Genomic DNA, 16,497 nt, shown 5'->3' on the forward strand with positions numbered 1-16,497 from the left:
AGGACTTTGCACCTTTCACTTCACTTCACTCTACACTACACACTCCTTCCATACACATCAGGAGGTGTTTATATTCAACGAATGGCGACTTCTGAGGAGAATGCTCCACTGGTCAATGGGAGCGTGGCAGGCAGTACGGAGTACGGGGCCCTTGGCCCCTCAGAAACAACCAGAGGGTGAGATATGATTGATTGATTGATTGATTGATTGAAGTGTCATGCTACCAAGGTAGCTCAGCCCATTATGAACTCACAGGACACTTTTACTGTACGTACATATGTCTGTAACTCGAGAACCGTTCGCCCCACCGAAAAACACGGCTGGTTCTGGTTGTCCAGAACCAGCACAAAAGCCTCTGCCCGGGATCTGGACCAGAATAGATCACCCCTATATCTCCATGCATATATGGAGCTGGCCTGTTCTTCTTCTTCATTCTGACCCACATTTGGGCATGCCTGATAAAGAACTCCATATAACTGCATGGGTGGGGCATTCATTTCCAACTTGCAGTGTTCCAAGTACGGGCACCACTCTAGTTTCTGTAATGTGAGATATTGTGGGCAACTGCAAGAACATCAAGCCTTCTTTTATTCAATGAGCGGTAAAGGGCTTCATGATTATCAATCATATTTAATGGTACATAACATCCACTCCCCACTTTCCCTCTGTGCCACTGCCACTATAGGGTTTCCAACAGACGCGCGTTCAAGATAGCAGGGCTGACCACTCTGGGCTGTCTGCTAGTGGCCAGCCAGGTGTTCACTGCCTACCTGCTCTTTGACCAGAACCAGCAGATCCATTCACTGCAGAGCGACAGTGAGGACATGCGCAGAGAGCTGAAGAACACCCAGACCCGGAGTAAGGACATAAATAATAATAATGTAATAATTGCATAGGGGCCGGGCTTATATGCAGACCACAAGGAATAGCCTAATATTAATGATACTAACTTTATTTGTAAATAATAGTAGTATGAATGCTATACTATATCTTCAGGACTCAAGAGATACTATATTGCAAATGCAAATACATCGAGACTGAATGTTGAATGAAGAAATGAGGGAACGGACTGGAAATGGTCTGACTATTTCTGTCAGACCAGTTCTGCAACATTCCCAGTCATGAGTATGAGCATGTTTACGCATACAGTAGGCCAGAGGTCGGCAACCTTAGGCACGGGTGCCAACGTTGGCACAGCAGAGGGTGATCACTGGACACTGGCATAAGGATAGGATTTTTCTTTTCAAATTAAATATTTAGAAAAAGTGCACAAAGACTATTTAGGCAACGTTTCGGTCAAAGGCCTTCTTCAGGCATTTGCCTAAATAAAGTGTCCGTATTGCAAGTGCAGACGGTGTGGTCTTTGTGCACTTTATTTCTGAATACATTGAGCCCTGCATACACACCCGTCTCAGAGCATATCAGGTGTGCATAAGACTTAAAATTTTAAAAAAGTCTATAATTTAATTAATGCATTAATTCAAACTTACATTCATTTTATTCTCACTCTGAGTCGAATGAAATAAAGTAAGGAAGAAGAAGAAAATAAAGGTTGCTATGTGTATGGACAATCAGATGGAAATATATATGTGATGTCATAATTAAACTTATGGCACTTCATAATCATAATGAAAAAGGTTGCCGGCTCCTGCAGTAGGCCTACGTACAAGGAATTGTACTTGATTGGTATGCTCACTGCAGGGGTTGAAGTAAAAATGGATTTAAATAGTAATAGAAACTTTTTAATGATAATGAGTTTGTATAAGAACCCTGGACATCAGTAGCTGTGGTGGTGGTTTTCTATCCTGCCATGGAGTGTCCTGGTGTCTTATAGTTCTCTAATCTATATTAGTTTGACATGGTGGGATAGGTTTCAGTAGGACTGACTGAATGCCACGGAATAGTGAACCTGTAAGTCACTGTGCTACATTCCAGTCTGATCTCCAGGAGTAGTAAATAGACATTTTGTCATCATTGCCAATTTGCCATCATACATTACATTTACCGAGTGTGTCAGACTTGTGGTCCAGAAAAGGTCAAGTTGATTGTATTGGCACATTGGCATGCCTACAGTATATCTATCTCCAGTGTCAAATTCCCTGATTAATCTGTTGATTTACTCCCATTTGTCGGTGCCAGCTGTCCAGATGCGTATGCCTATGATGGACAGCCTGCCTCTGTTGATGGACTTCACTAAGGAGGATGCAGCCAACACCAAGCCGGTATACTTTAATCACACTGTTTGTTTGTTTTTTGCTTCCGAACCAACTGGTGTCTGTTAGGGTTCTGAACCAATTCATTTTCAGTGGAAACACTGAACTGTTTCAATATTGGGCGGGGAAAAAAAGAACTGAACCGGTAACATTCATAATTATTTTCTATTTATATGCCACCAGAAACTGGAGGACACTGCTGCAACCGTCAGCGTGGAGGAGCAGGTGAAGAATTTCTTGCAGGTAATTAAGCACTGCAGCAAGTCTTCTCCTCGGCTACATAATAGATTTGTCTGTGTTCTTCTGTGTTCTTCTGTTATACGGCAGTAGATTAGCACGACTTGTGTTAGTGTTTGTGTTCTTTATACAGTAGTAGATTAGCACGACTTGTGTTTGTGTGTTCCTCATCAGAATTCTCAGCTGCCCCAGTTCAATGAGACATTCCTGGCCAACCTGCCCCAGTTCAATGAGACATTCCTGGCCAACCTGCAGAGCCTGAAGGAACAGATGGAGGACATTGAGTGGAAGGTAATGCACATGTATACGTATTACATACATGCATGCACGTGCGCAAACACACACGCACGCATGCACACACACACACACACACACACACACACACACACACACACACACACACACACACACACACACACACACACACACACACACATGCGTGCACGGCGCACACATGCATGCACAACCTGTGGCCTATACTGTATGTTCTTATTATGTGTGTATAATGTTTATCTAAACATATTGTTTTCCACAGGGCTTTGAATCCTGGATGCGCCACTGGCTGATCTTCCAGATGGCCCAGCAGGCCCCTGCTCCCCCTGCTCCTCCAAAACGTGACCTCATAATCATGGATGACTACAGTGTTGATATGTGATAGATTTATAACAGCCACTAGATGGCAATGATGGTGACTGTGCCACACCTATATCATGACCACACCTACAAACATTTCCAGTTCATAGAATAGGATGTATGACCTGTATGCTATTGCTACCCAACCCTATCAGTTCAAATAAAGAATCATATCAACAGCCCCCTGCGAACCCTGCGCTCGTCTGTTTTTTTTAGACCATTATTTAGTTTATGTCTGGAGCCTGTTCTTGTTTTGTTTGCCCCGTTTATTTTGAAACCATTACACTCACACTGTATGTGCTGTCAAAACCCCTAATTGGCATCAATCATTGGTGTCAATCACTGATCATGAGTAGTCAGCACCTGGTGACAATCACTGATTGGGGCGAGGCACTGAAAACAGGAAGTGTTTGTCCAGTATGAGAGCAGCAGCAGTGGAGAACACAGCATGGAGAGAAGCAGAACAAACTGAAAGACTTTTCATGAACTGAACTGCAAACATTGGAGCTGGGAAGACCGAAACCTCAAGCCATCAAGGGGAATGCCACTGGTGCGTTAATTGTTACTGCATTGCAGTTTATTTCATTGCTTAAATTTGTTATAAAAGTTTTTTATGTTTTTGTGCTGCTAGGCCAAATTTAACTGCTATAATTAACTATAAGTTTGAGTTGCATATAGGCTTGCTTAGTCGAATTGATGCTCTTGAATTGAATTGTGGAAGAAATATGAGTTAAAACAAACTGTTTATTTAGATTACTGAAGTGACTAGTGATTCAGTGCTGCAGGTTACTGATGCAACCATGGTTATTCGAGTGACATGAGTGAATTTCAGTTATTGTTTTTGTTTAAGTATGACCTTTCACCTTACATAGTTAATGACAGCTTGTATTTGTTTTTTGTCTTTTTCTCTGTTTAAGGTTTTCAAGCTAATACCTAATACAACTATACCTACTGTACTTACCTGTACTGTACCAACTAATCTCAAGTAAAAACAAACGAGAGGAAAGAAGTTGTCTTTTTGAGTTGACCACAGTACCCCCTGTCGGCTAAGCCGTTTTTCAAGTTTGGGCAAAAAAGGTTTCTGAAGAAAATCCCGAATAACTTGACACTGTAACAGACCCCGGAATGGAAATGGAGGAAAAGCTCTTATTTTGAAAGGCTATGTGGGCAAACAGGAAGCTTGCTCACTCACCAGAGTCATACTGTCTGATAAAGAAAGCCCAGCATGCATCAGTCAGGGAGAAAATGTTTGTTCCTCATGTGCTCCACCATGATCTTTGAAAGCCAAGCCTAAACCAACAGGATGAAATGGAACACCAAACAGATCAAGTGAGTGCAGACCAACAAAATAACAAATGGAATGGAAATGGAACTGCTGGATTTTAATTATATGATTTATTGGTTTTAGTGACTTTCCTGAAGAATTACATGGTTGAGTGACATCATGGTATTGGGACACCCGTTAACAAGTTGGCACCTAGCTGGAGAGGGAACAAGGTGAATGTCATTTTTATGGTTATTGGTTTGTGTCATATTGTTGTGAGATCTTGTTTTATTGGTTTGTTTATATGGTATTATGGTTTGATATGAAACTTTTATTGGTTATTTGTAAACTTATTTGTTTATATGAATGCCTCACATTATTGGATATGTCTGCCTGTATTGATTATATGTTTGTGTCTTGTTTTTAGTTTTCACGTTGATCCATTAAAGAAACTTCACATCATCAGTCGGCCTTCAACCTCTTTGTCCAGCCTGGTTCGCTACACACACAACACAAACTCCTGCCATAATATCAACCTGTTGCTGTCATCAATCACCATCGGCAAACAACTACAAGTGAGTAAACAACAAGACGCCCAAGTCCCAAAGTGTGAACACGTTGTTAAACCGTATATCTCTGGTGATAAAAGAAAGAAAGGCATATTGGCCCTACAAGTTGAAGCTAATGAAATGAGCTATACCATACGGATGAATGAACGCGCAGAGCGCGACATTTAATGTGGATTGGAATGAATTGATGTCGCTTTTAAGCAAGCTTTGTGCAACGCTAAGTTTGGATCTGGAAAATAAGCACTGCTGTTGTATTCTAAATACGGACGTCACGTCACGTTTTACTGATGTCTGTAAATGAAGCGGATGAATTAGGCTACTCCAGTATGAAAGAGGCCTGTCCGTGTGTTTACTAATACAAAAACAGGTTAATTGATATAAGCATCAAAGCAATATTTTAAGTACTTTTTATTAGCAAGTGCATTCCATAGCGCTGGACCACACATGGACATCATAACCTGCGACGGGAACAGTTTCTATGTAGTAAAAGATTATATGAAAGAAATAAAATATTTAACTGGTTTATATTTTAGTTATAGATGGCAAGTATAATGTTAAGGAATATTTGTCTTATTAGCCAGAGATCCTTTTAAAATGTTTCTATTACTGTGAGTGATATGGTCAGCTTCTGATGTCTTTCTTTCTAGATGTAGATGGAGATGACCATAGATGCTGCTGGAACACTGAACCTGGTCTCCTGTGTGAACCACCCCATCCTGACAGCTAAGATGTCCATGTGGACATTATGAGTGTTTGTATAGAGAGAAGCATGGCTGAAGATCTTTGCATATCAGTCGTTTCTTGCTGCTGCCAAAGTCAAATTGTGATATCTGTAGTGTTTAGTTCATGGCCGCTTATGAGATGTAGATATAAGTACACCTGACTGGTGGAAATAGCCTTGTGATACATACTGGGTGTGCTCTTTGGTTGTTCACAAAATGCCACAAAATCACACAAATCAAGGGATGTCCGACAGTCCGTGTTGGATATTGTCCAACTCCTAATTGCCGATATCAACAGATACCCATATATATATATATTATATGCAGGCTTTTTCCAGTGGTGGAAACATAACTCAAACTTCTTACTTAAATAAAAGTAGGCAATACTGCAATATAGAAATACTATATAAGTAACTAAAAGTAATTATTAATAATTACTCATTATGCAAAATGTCTCATCTAAAATGATCTAATCTCTCACAAGCTCACATGTGTCTCATTGTATTGTGAGCTTGTAGATGTTTTTAATGTAATAGAATAAATAAAGTAAAATGAATGGTTAGGGTTATTAATTTTGAATGCCTTTATCGGCCGATAATATCGGACATCCCTAACAAAAACATATATCAAACGTGTCAATACATTTCAAAGAATGCCACAAGTGGCACTAAAACTTCACCAATAAATAAAGAAACATCCACATGTTCCATAAATTAAATGCCACAAAGGTTTGCCGAAAAAATGAAGAAATTACAAAAAATACGTTTCTTAAACATCTTCTGCCGTATGTCCATAGAACTTCAGCTCTGTTGCAGCAAGCCAGTACAATGTGTCATTGTCTAGGTCACCTAAGCCACGATCACCATTCGGTGGCCGGTATTTGGGGCAAATGGTCATTACGTGTTCCACAGTCTGTAGTGGATCCTCTCATTCACAGTGGGCACTGTCCGAGATGTCCCACTTCTGCTTTGAGGGTTGTCTACTCCTTGCAGGGGAGGTGCTGGCAAAGAACATATTTGGGGTCCTCGATGTATTCCACTGGTCCCTCTGTCTTGCCTTCACCCAAGATGCCTTGGAGGTGTCAGCTGGTGTTGTGTGGAGCAGTTCCTGGGCCTGTGTGGCAAAGGGGCACAGTGACTTGAGGCACGTGTGCTGTGGCAAAGGTCGCCGTGACTTGGTGTGTGTGTGTGTGTGTGTGTGTGTGTGTGTTGTGGCAAAGGACACCGTGACTTGAGGCATGTGTGCTGTGGTGTCTCTGACGACCTTGTGGAGGAGATGGCTGGGATTCACTCAGCTGTGCCTTCCCGGTGAGGGCCAGCGGGGCTGCTTCTCGTCTGACCTCTGTTGGAGAGATTCCAGCGAGAACAGGCAGGCAGTTTGTTTGGGGTGGCCCATCCGGTGTTGAGGGCAGCATCCAGCTTCTTGACATGAGAGCTACGGCTCCAGACTGGGACACAGTACTCGGGTCGTCTGCATAGCCATACTTCATTGATGTTGTTGCAGGGAGGTCATGGATGTAGCTGTTAGTGTTGAACAGCAGTTACTGGTGTGGAACCGAAAAGCTTCACAAACATGCCAAAAAATTCTAGTTTTGAACCTTTTTAATCTAGTTTATTTTCAAATAAATTTGTTTTTACTGTTTTGTGAAGCAACTTTGCGTACCTTGAAAAGTGCTATATAAATTGTATGTATTATAAAAAAAACAGACACACAGCAATTGTCGCCACACAGACATCACAAATTCCTATTGGCAGCAGCAACAAGTGAGTGATGTGCAAGCCATTCATAGACTATAACCATTAACCACCATGTCTTCATTCCAGATGCTGCGAGGCTCAACCGGAGCCCCTACAGGTGGACATCTGCAGTTCTCATCTCATGGATGAATGCATGGGGGGCTCTGAAGGCGGCTCAAAGTAAGAAACCACTTAGACTTTTCTATTACTGCGAGTGGTATGGTCGGCTTCTGTTTTAAATGTTCTCTATACATTTTGTGTATGATGTGAAAGGACACAATGTACGTATATCTGGCTCTTTCTTTCTTAGGGTGGATGGGTCGTGGTAGACGTCGTGGAAGGACAGAGATCCGTTCCAAAGCTTCCCTCCCGGGGGTTTCCTCTGCGAACTTCTGATGAGCTGTGAGTAGGAATATTTCTTCGTTTCTGAGGATGGATATCTGCTTTTGTACTGTGATGGCACGAAGTATAGCATGGCAGTATGATGCCTCTTAGTGGCACTGGTTGAATGTCTGTCAGCTCTCCAAGCTAATCAAAGTCTTAATGACACTTTTGAACCACTTCAACCCCAGCATCCCTATTCTGGGGGGGAGCGTTCAGCAAAAATAGCAGATCTACAAGCTCACACCGCGTTGCAACATGTTTGTTGTAGATCTGCTATTTTTGGCAAATCAATCTGTGTAGAGTGAAATCGGAGCATATACCAAATGCTCTCTTTAAAGGTCTGTTTTATCAAATATATATATATATATAGAGGGTTTAAGTGGTTCTGAATTTGCAGCTCAACAAAAGCTGCAAAATATTGTCTTTACATGTCTTTCTTTCTTAGGCCGGAGATCTGGGTAGATGCCGGAGGACTTCGGACCTGGGCCTGCCAGGTGAGGAACCGCACAGTAAGAACTCTATAGTAAAAAAAGATCCTACTCAGTCTGCTTCTCATAGGAGGACTATGCTGTTCAGAAACTCATCCACCAGTGACATCAGCGTTAGGCAGATTCTTTTTAAACAATATTTATTTACAAAAATGTTTAGATTTTTACTATCGTGAGAACGATGGCTTCCATTTTTGCATTGCAACTTTTCAGGACTAGAAAGCCTGCCGTTATTAATAGCTTGGAATCCTTATCGATGATGTCACTGGTGGACGGGTTTCTGAACTGCCCACAGTCCTATGAGACACCAAAAAAATGGTAGCCATTATTAGTGAGGACTAGTATAATGAAGATAGGTTGAAAAGTGGTGAAGTGGTCCTTTAAACGTTGATTACTGCAAGTGATATGTTTAGCTTCTGTTTTAAAATTTCTCTATAAATAAAAGTTTGATGTAGGACTAGGCTATATATATAATATATATATCTGGCTCTTGGTCACTCTAATCAATCTTTATTTCTTTGTTAGGATGGAGATCGTGGGAGACGTCGCTGGAACGCCACTGCTGGACAGGGTACACGCACACACACACACACACACATGCACACACAGAGCAAAGCTAATTTGGTGTGTTTTTTTTCTTTTCTTTCTTTGTTAGAATGGAGATATCGATAGACGAGCTGATGTTCCCGGACAGAGATCCGTTCCAAAGCTCCCCCCCCCCCCCCCCCCCCCCCCCCCCCGGGGGCTTCCTCAGAGGACTCTGATGAGCTGTGAGTAGGAATAGTTCTTTCTTGTTTCTGAGGATGGATAACTGCTTTTGTACTGTTATGGCACGAAGAATGGCATCATTTACTACAGTCATCCAAATGTTTTAAATATTTTATGATAAATCTAAATGACTCTGCACAATAGTTTGAGAGTCAATATCTCATCTGCTTTTAGAAGCACTTGAATAAAAAATGACAAAAGATGTTGAGGACTGTACATGTGTTGATGCCTCCTAGTGGCACTGTGGTTGAATGTCTGTCAGCCTTCCAAGCTAATCAAAGTCTTAATGACACTACCACTTCAACCCCAGCATCCCTATTCTGAGGGAGCGTTCAGCAAAAATAGCAGATCTACAAGCTCACACCGCGTTGCAACGTGTTGTGAGCTTGTAGAGCTAATGCTTTCTTCTTTCTCTCTCAGGATGGAAATGGCAGACGCAGCTGGAGCCTCTAGAGATCTGCAGGTCTGTCCATGGATGGATGGGAGGACGGAGATCTGGGTAGACGCTGGAGGACTTCGGACCTGGGCCTGGATGGATGGGAGGACAGAGGACGGAGATCTGGGTAGACGCTGGAGGACTTCGGACCTGGGCCTGGATGGATGGATGGGAGGACAGAGGACGGAGATCTGGGTAGACGCTGGAGGACTTCCGACCTGGGCCTGGATGGATGGGAGGACAGAGGACGGAGATCTGTGTAGACGCTGGAGGACTTCGGGCCTGGATGGATGGGAGGACAGAGGACGGAGATCTGGGTAGACGCTGGAGGACTTCGGAGAGGAACTCAACATATACGAACCGCTTCGGTGAGGAACTCGACAGTACGAACCGCTTTAGGGTTGGGGCTTTTTTATAGGCTTTATAGTAAAAAGCCAATAATCGTCCGTTGCCGATAATCGGTCAATCCCTATTCTTAAACGTTACTGTAAGTGCATGTGTATGTTGTGACAGGACACACACCCACACACACAGCAAAGCTAATTTGGGGTGCGTGTGTGTCTGTCTGTCTGTCTTTCGTTCTTTGTTAGAATGGAGATCTCAGCCGATGCCCGAGATCCGAAGCTTTCCCTGGGTGTTTCCGCTGAGGACTTCTGGGTCGCTGGGAGGCTCGGATGGAGCTGGAAGGTTCGGTAGACATCACTGGAACCCGTTTAGGCCTGTCGGAATTTGAGGTTTTATAATGGCCGATTTAATTGTTTCTCAAATAAATTACTAGTAACAATTTAATTGCGTCATAACATAACATTCTAAATAAAACTTTGGCTTTTGTAGGCTTTGTAAACAAAAAGCTGCACATGGCATAATTCAACAACTTTATACACTAAAAGAGAAGAAAATTACAAAGTGACACGTTTAGAGCTTGTAGATCGGTTGCTTCCATTATTTCTTTAAAATGTTTGACAATATATGAACATTTTCAACATGGAGACGATTATGACTAATCTCTAAAAAAGTATCTCAAATACTTGGCGATTAGGTAATTGTGACAGGCCTAAATCCTTCTAGTTGTGTTTTTTTATATCATGTTCTGTAATCAGTTAGGGTTGACTATAGACTTTTTTTAGGAACAAGATCATCATGCCGGTGAAGAGCACGTTTCTAGCCGATGGAGCAACTATTTCTGATCACCTTTGGAGTTACATCACAGCAAGGTAACTATACAACACACGCACACACACTATGATCATGACATGACATCAGCTTGTGACTGCAACTTGTTCCTGTTCGCAGATGACTCGGCACTGCTAGTCTCGGACAGGAACAAACTGCAGGTTGAAAAGGCCCTCAGCTCTGAACTCGGTAGAATCTGCACCTGGCTCGCTGATAACAAACTATCTTTACACCTGGGAAAAACTGAATCCATTCTCTTTGGATCTAATAGTAATCTCAGCAAGGCAAATGGCTTCTTGGTTAGAGTTGGTGACAATGTTATCACACGTAAAGATGAAATTACCTACCTAGGTTCCATCCTGGAGGCTAATCTTTCCGGTGATAAAATGGCCACCAACGTAATCAAAAAAGTCAACCATCAGACAAGATTCCTTTACAGGATCTCCTCACTGGTCAACAAAAACACCTTGAAGACCTTAACAGGAGCCCTCGTACAAGGTTTCTTTGACTATGCATGCACCTCCTGGTACCACAGCACCTCAAAGGCCCTTAAAACTAGGCTCCAGACCTCCCAAAACAAACTGGTCAGGCTCCTACTTGGCCTCACCCCCCGAACCTACCTCACTCCTGCCCAATTTGACAGGCTGGAATGGCTTAGGGTCGACGACAGAGTACAGCATCTTGCAATGGGTCTGGTCCACAAGATTCGATACACCACCAAGATACCCATGTACCTGTCTAGATACTTCCTTTATGTTAACGAAGTCCACACCCACAACACCAGAGGGAGTGCAACGAACCATGTACAACCCAGATTCGGCACAAACAAGGGACTAAATTATTTTCACTCCTCTGCCACCAAAATGTGGAACGCCCTACCAACAGTCATTAAGACATGTGAATCCCTTGACTCCCTTTTTCCCCTCACTGTATACGTTTATTTTCCCTTTTTACCTCCTTTATGATGAATTCCTGTTCTGTTAAGTGTCTTATTTGTACGTCTCTAAATGTTTTGATGAATTGAACATGGTGGACCCTCTTGTAAACAAGTGTAATGCTTAATTGGGTCGTCCACTTACAGTTAACAGTCTTTGTATTGAGTTTGTGCTTGACATGTACTGTAATTCTGCAAACTGTTAATAAATATTTCAATCAATATTGTTTTATGAACAAAGTAGTAATGGGCATTTCTTTCTTTTCTTTAGGACGTTGCTGGTCTCCTGTGTGGCTCCATCTGGAGGTCACCAGGGTTCTGAGTCACTCAGATCCTGACTGGTAGTGGTGATATGTAGATGTGATCAATCAGGGCTCTAAACAATAAAATAATAAACCAATATAAATAACTAGATAATAATATAAATAAATGGATAAAACGAACGATAAAAAAATAGATTATAGTAAAATAAAAGTAAATTAAAATAGTAAAATAAAAGTAAATTAAAATTAGTAATACATAAAATAAAATTAGTAATAGCATAGTAATGGATAAAATAAATATAATTCGTAATATAGACAATAATACATAAAATAAATTAAATTATCAATATAGTAATGCATAAAATTAGTAATAACAGTAATACATAAAATAAATAAATGCATAAAAAATAAAATTAGTAATAACAGTAATACATAAAACAAATACAATTTGTAATGCATGAAGTAAAATTAGTAATAACATAGTAATACATCAAATAAATACAATTAGTAATATAGTTATACATAAAATTTGTAATAACATAGTAATATATAAAATACAATGAATACATAAAATAAATTCAATTACTTTGTGTTATAGAATGACTTAAAAAAACATATCAAACTAAATATATAACAAAAATATCAATCACATCTACATATCACAAACATGCTATATTGCCAGCAGGCAGGTGGACTGGAGACTCACTACAGCTGTCACAATGTGGTGTACTTTGTTTTGACCCAACTGGCCTCCAAGGAGAGGCGAGCATGGAGCCGGACATCTGATGATACACGAGAGAAGACGCCATAGTCAAAAAAAATTGTAATAAAAGTAATATGTTTCATGTTGATTGTAATTTATGCATGATGCCATATATCTGTAAATATTCATTATTTTCTTGTTAATAAATTATTGCATTTATACCCGGGTGTCCGTTATGTGTCCATTACCCTTAGATCGCGCCGCCGCGGATTTATTCATTTCCCAAATGGTCTAAAAATGAGTTATTTAGCGTACTTTTACCAATGAATTAGCCTATACACAGACAACGACTGATTAGCCTATTTTCGACGATATGGGTCTTTTCTCGAGTCGGTGTGTAGTCTCACTATAATCTGTGTAGATTACCCGGCGGTGTTGCTGCCCCTCCCGGGAGTCGCGGCTCATGGCTCTTCACAGACGGCACAGAGACAGCAGTCACTCCCCTGAACGTGTCAGTGTTGCTGCAGTGGTGTGAACCGTGCGGGCACTGGTGGTGGTGCTGAGTTCTGACAGCCGAGTCACAGCTTCTTCTTCTGAATTACTTTATCTTTGCCTTGGAAAATACATTTTGCGTTTTGCTGTTTCCCAAAACAAACCAGCGCGCTACTGTTTGCTACAAAGCGACTGGAAGCGGACAAGGTTTACAGACATACCAATAGTAGCCAATCGTATGCTGATTAGGCCAGTTGCTGTATAGCCTACCTACCCGATCACCAGGGAGCAGCAACAACACACACACACACACACACACTACACACACAATAGCCTTCTATATAATGGAATTTTGCGACAGAGTCACAGAGGGTCAATAATTCCCAGAAAATCTGTAATGTTAATATAAAATGTCCACGAAAATCTTCATGGGGGCTAAAAGGGGCTATTTAATTCTTCATGGGGGCTACAGCCCCATAGCCCCCACAGACTCGACGTCGTTGTGTGGAAGTATACAACACTTGAGTTGTATACGCGCAAGACAAAGATAAGTTTGAGGAGGTTGTCAAGAAGTTTGATGAACACTGTTCACCAAAGAAAAATGAAACCTTTGAAAGATATGTGTATCGCTCCAGAATGCAACAGCCTGCTGAAAGTTTTGATGTGTTTCTGACGGATTTAAAGCTAAAAGCAAGAACATGCAACTTTAAAGATGTGCATGATTCTATGATCCGAGATCAGCTTGTGTTTGGCATACAAGATTCAAAATTGAGGGAGAGGTTACTGCGGGAGACAGAGCTAACCCTTGAAGCAGCTGTGAGAATATGCCATGCCAGTGAATTGGCAATACAGCATGCCAGAACATTTGCGGGCGACACTATAAAGGATGGTGCAGCAGTCGCCATGATCTCGAGAAAGACATACAACAAAGAAGCACAGAGGCAGTCCAATCAGCGAAATAAATCAGAGACTTTTCATTGTAAAAGATGTGGTACACGCCATGCACCAAAACAATGCCCAGCATATGGGAAAATGTGTCACAAGTGTCAAGGCCAAAATCACTTTTCCAAGCAATGCTTTTCCAAGGGTAAACACGGCAGAGGTGACCGTGTACACACAGTGCAGGAACATCACATAGGAGAGGAAAATGACTTGTGTGATACATTCTTTGTGGGCATGGTGACAGAAGAGACCGAAAGGTCAAGGGTGAATCGAGTGGAGCAAGACAAGTGGACGGAGTCATTGCACATACATGGAGCGAAAATTCCTTTCAAACTGGATACAGGAGCAAATTAAGGCTAACATGATAAATTAACTTCACATCAGGAACATGAAAGTGAAGCCGCACGTTCGTCCTAATCTAATTCCACTCAAGGCCTACAATGGACAGCCCATCCCTACAAGAGGAATGTGCAGACTGAAGGTGAGAGTTAATTACAAACAATCTCCATCATAAAGAAAAACCTCAGTGAGATGTCACCACGAATACAAAGACTCATGATGAAACTGCAACGTTATGATTTCGAGCTGACATACACACCAGGTAAACACATTGTGATGGCTGATACTACTAAATTTGGAGCAGCTGTTTAGAGTGACAAAAGTGATATTCAATGTGTGTAAATGTAACGTAATTGTATACAAGGAGGTGACCATCACTGCACAAATGCTAATGTGTCTTTTAGTTTTGATGTTTAGTTGCACTTTTGATGTAAAATCTGCGCTGCAGGTCCTGATTGTATTGTATTTCCTCGTTTATCGCCAGCCTATCGCCAGTGAATAAACGGCTGCTGCCGAACCATTTTGAAGACTTTAGGTGAATTCTATCGCACAACACACAATACAGGCAAAGTTCACACACCTACATGAACATAGCATTAGTTTAGTTGTAAACAATACAGAAACATAACATTAGTTTAGTGGTAGACTTAGGCCTGACTCACACCTTCACAACAGATTGATGTATAGCTGATGCATGAGACTCATTGACTGATGCAAGCTCACAATGCATTTCCAATGGGAGTCACATGGTTTGACACAACATTTGTGTTGTATGAGGGGGAGGGGGGCAGTCGAAACACAGCTGAAAGCCGTACAAAACATGATGTTACTGTATGTAAAAGCAATTTTCCATGGACACATTTGGACATGGACACATATTGATGCCCCCGACATAATCCCTCCTAATGCGAATGAAAATAAAATCCTGGTTACCGAGGCTAATTCGATCCTCTTAATTCTCTGTCCTGGCTGGCCCTCTCTGCCTCTCCACATTCCTCTCCCTGAAGCCTTGACGAGCCTGAGTGTCATCACCTGGGGAGGACCAGATGAACTAGGTTGGCTAACGAGCTCAAGACACTATAAAAACTCTGGGTTTAGTTGTGTGTGAACGTCTTTTCTCTTTCCTTGATAGAGTTTGAGCTGATCTGGCAGGTTCTCTGTTAGGTCCAGTGTTTAGTTTCTAGAGGGTTCTCAAAGTGAAAGTGGGGGTTATTGGACTTGAGGTCTTAGACTTGAGGTCGTAGATCTCCTATTTTTGAAGCTCTTAAACTAAAATACCTTCTTTTTTTAAACAGACATGATAAGACCGACATACTCAAACCTTTGACATTTTACCCAGAAGAAAAAAGAAAGACAGTGAAACAGAACGTGAAACAAAACTGAACAACAAAGACCAGACACTTAACAGAAGTCAGTACAAAAATAAACTTGAATGAGAGTGAAAACAAGTCATCACAGATACAATGCAACAGCGGCCAAGAGTCCATAAGCGCACAAAGTTCATGAGGTGTTTCCATCATCATCATTGTGGAGCATATATTCAACACAACATTCATTAAAAGGTTGGTAACTAAAAATACCTTTTTATATTGGACCGATCTACAAGCTCACAATGTGTCACACTACTTATAAACACATTGATGAAAAGAAAATGAACACAAAATCTTCCTTCATGGACGACCCTGGTTAGCCTCGCAACTGTGGCCTGCAGACGCGAATCTGCCAGTGGCAAAAAAATGATGCAGACAGAGGCAGTACAGTACAGTACAGTACAGTACAGTACAGTACAGTACAGCACCACTCACATCAGACGGGTCTGTTTTTTTATTTTGTTGCGTTCCCTTCCCTGTTTTATTTTGTAGTAATGTTTCATTGTGTTTAGCAAGTTATTCTGTACTGTAGCCTCATCTGCATTTTGCAATTCTCAGATGTCTTGTAATATCTCTGTATTCATATTTTTTAATATCCTACTGTATGCCTGAACTATTTGAATAGCCCTAGTACAGTATGTTATGAACTTCATGTTGCTCTTCCAAACAGTCGCTCTCTGGCCAGACCAGTGAAAGTGTGGTCTGTCTGTCTGACATATTAATTATTCAGAACGGTGTAAGCGGAGCCTAATGGCCTACTGTATAGCAGTGGTTCTCATGGACAACACAAAGCTCTTCCTCTGTTAAGATGGATGCACCGGTAAGTACGAT

At 41.4% G+C, this 16,497-nt stretch overlaps 1 protein-coding gene and 1 long non-coding RNA gene across 2 annotated transcripts; both read left to right on the plus strand.

The window, feature by feature from the left end:
* The first annotated feature begins 38 nt into the window (after positions 1-38).
* On the plus strand, positions 39-14,735 carry LOC308322759 (HLA class II histocompatibility antigen gamma chain-like). The gene is made up of 7 exons (XM_080774174.1): positions 39-176; positions 686-858; positions 2,140-2,222; positions 2,397-2,456; positions 2,625-2,741; positions 2,986-3,085; positions 14,582-14,735. The coding sequence occupies exons 1-7, from the start codon at positions 82-84 to the stop codon at positions 14,587-14,589; spliced, it is 636 nt and encodes a 211-aa protein (XP_080630300.1). The 5' UTR covers positions 39-81; the 3' UTR covers positions 14,590-14,735.
* LOC308322635 lies at positions 9,733-12,301 on the plus strand. Its single transcript, XR_013964735.1, has 4 exons — positions 9,733-9,818; positions 10,041-10,137; positions 10,578-10,664; positions 11,829-12,301. It is a non-coding gene; the product is annotated as an uncharacterized lncRNA (long non-coding RNA).
* Positions 14,736-16,497: the final 1,762 nt, after the last annotated feature.

This window comes from Protomyctophum bolini, assembly GCF_963924005.1.
Source record: "Protomyctophum bolini genome assembly, chromosome: 10".
NCBI lineage: Eukaryota > Metazoa > Chordata > Actinopteri > Myctophiformes > Myctophidae > Protomyctophum > Protomyctophum bolini.

Bases quoted from the DNA above. Each gene is read 5' to 3' on its own strand.
- LOC308322759 (XM_080774174.1), top strand. From the start codon at position 82: ATGGCGACTTCTGAGGAGAATGCTCCACTGGTCAATGGGAGCGTGGCA. The intron at 177-685 runs GTGAGATATGAT...CTGCCACTATAG, and splicing joins CCCTCAGAAACAACCAGAGG to GGTTTCCAACAGACGCGCGT. The intron at 859-2,139 runs GTAAGGACATAA...TGTCGGTGCCAG, and splicing joins GAAGAACACCCAGACCCGGA to CTGTCCAGATGCGTATGCCT.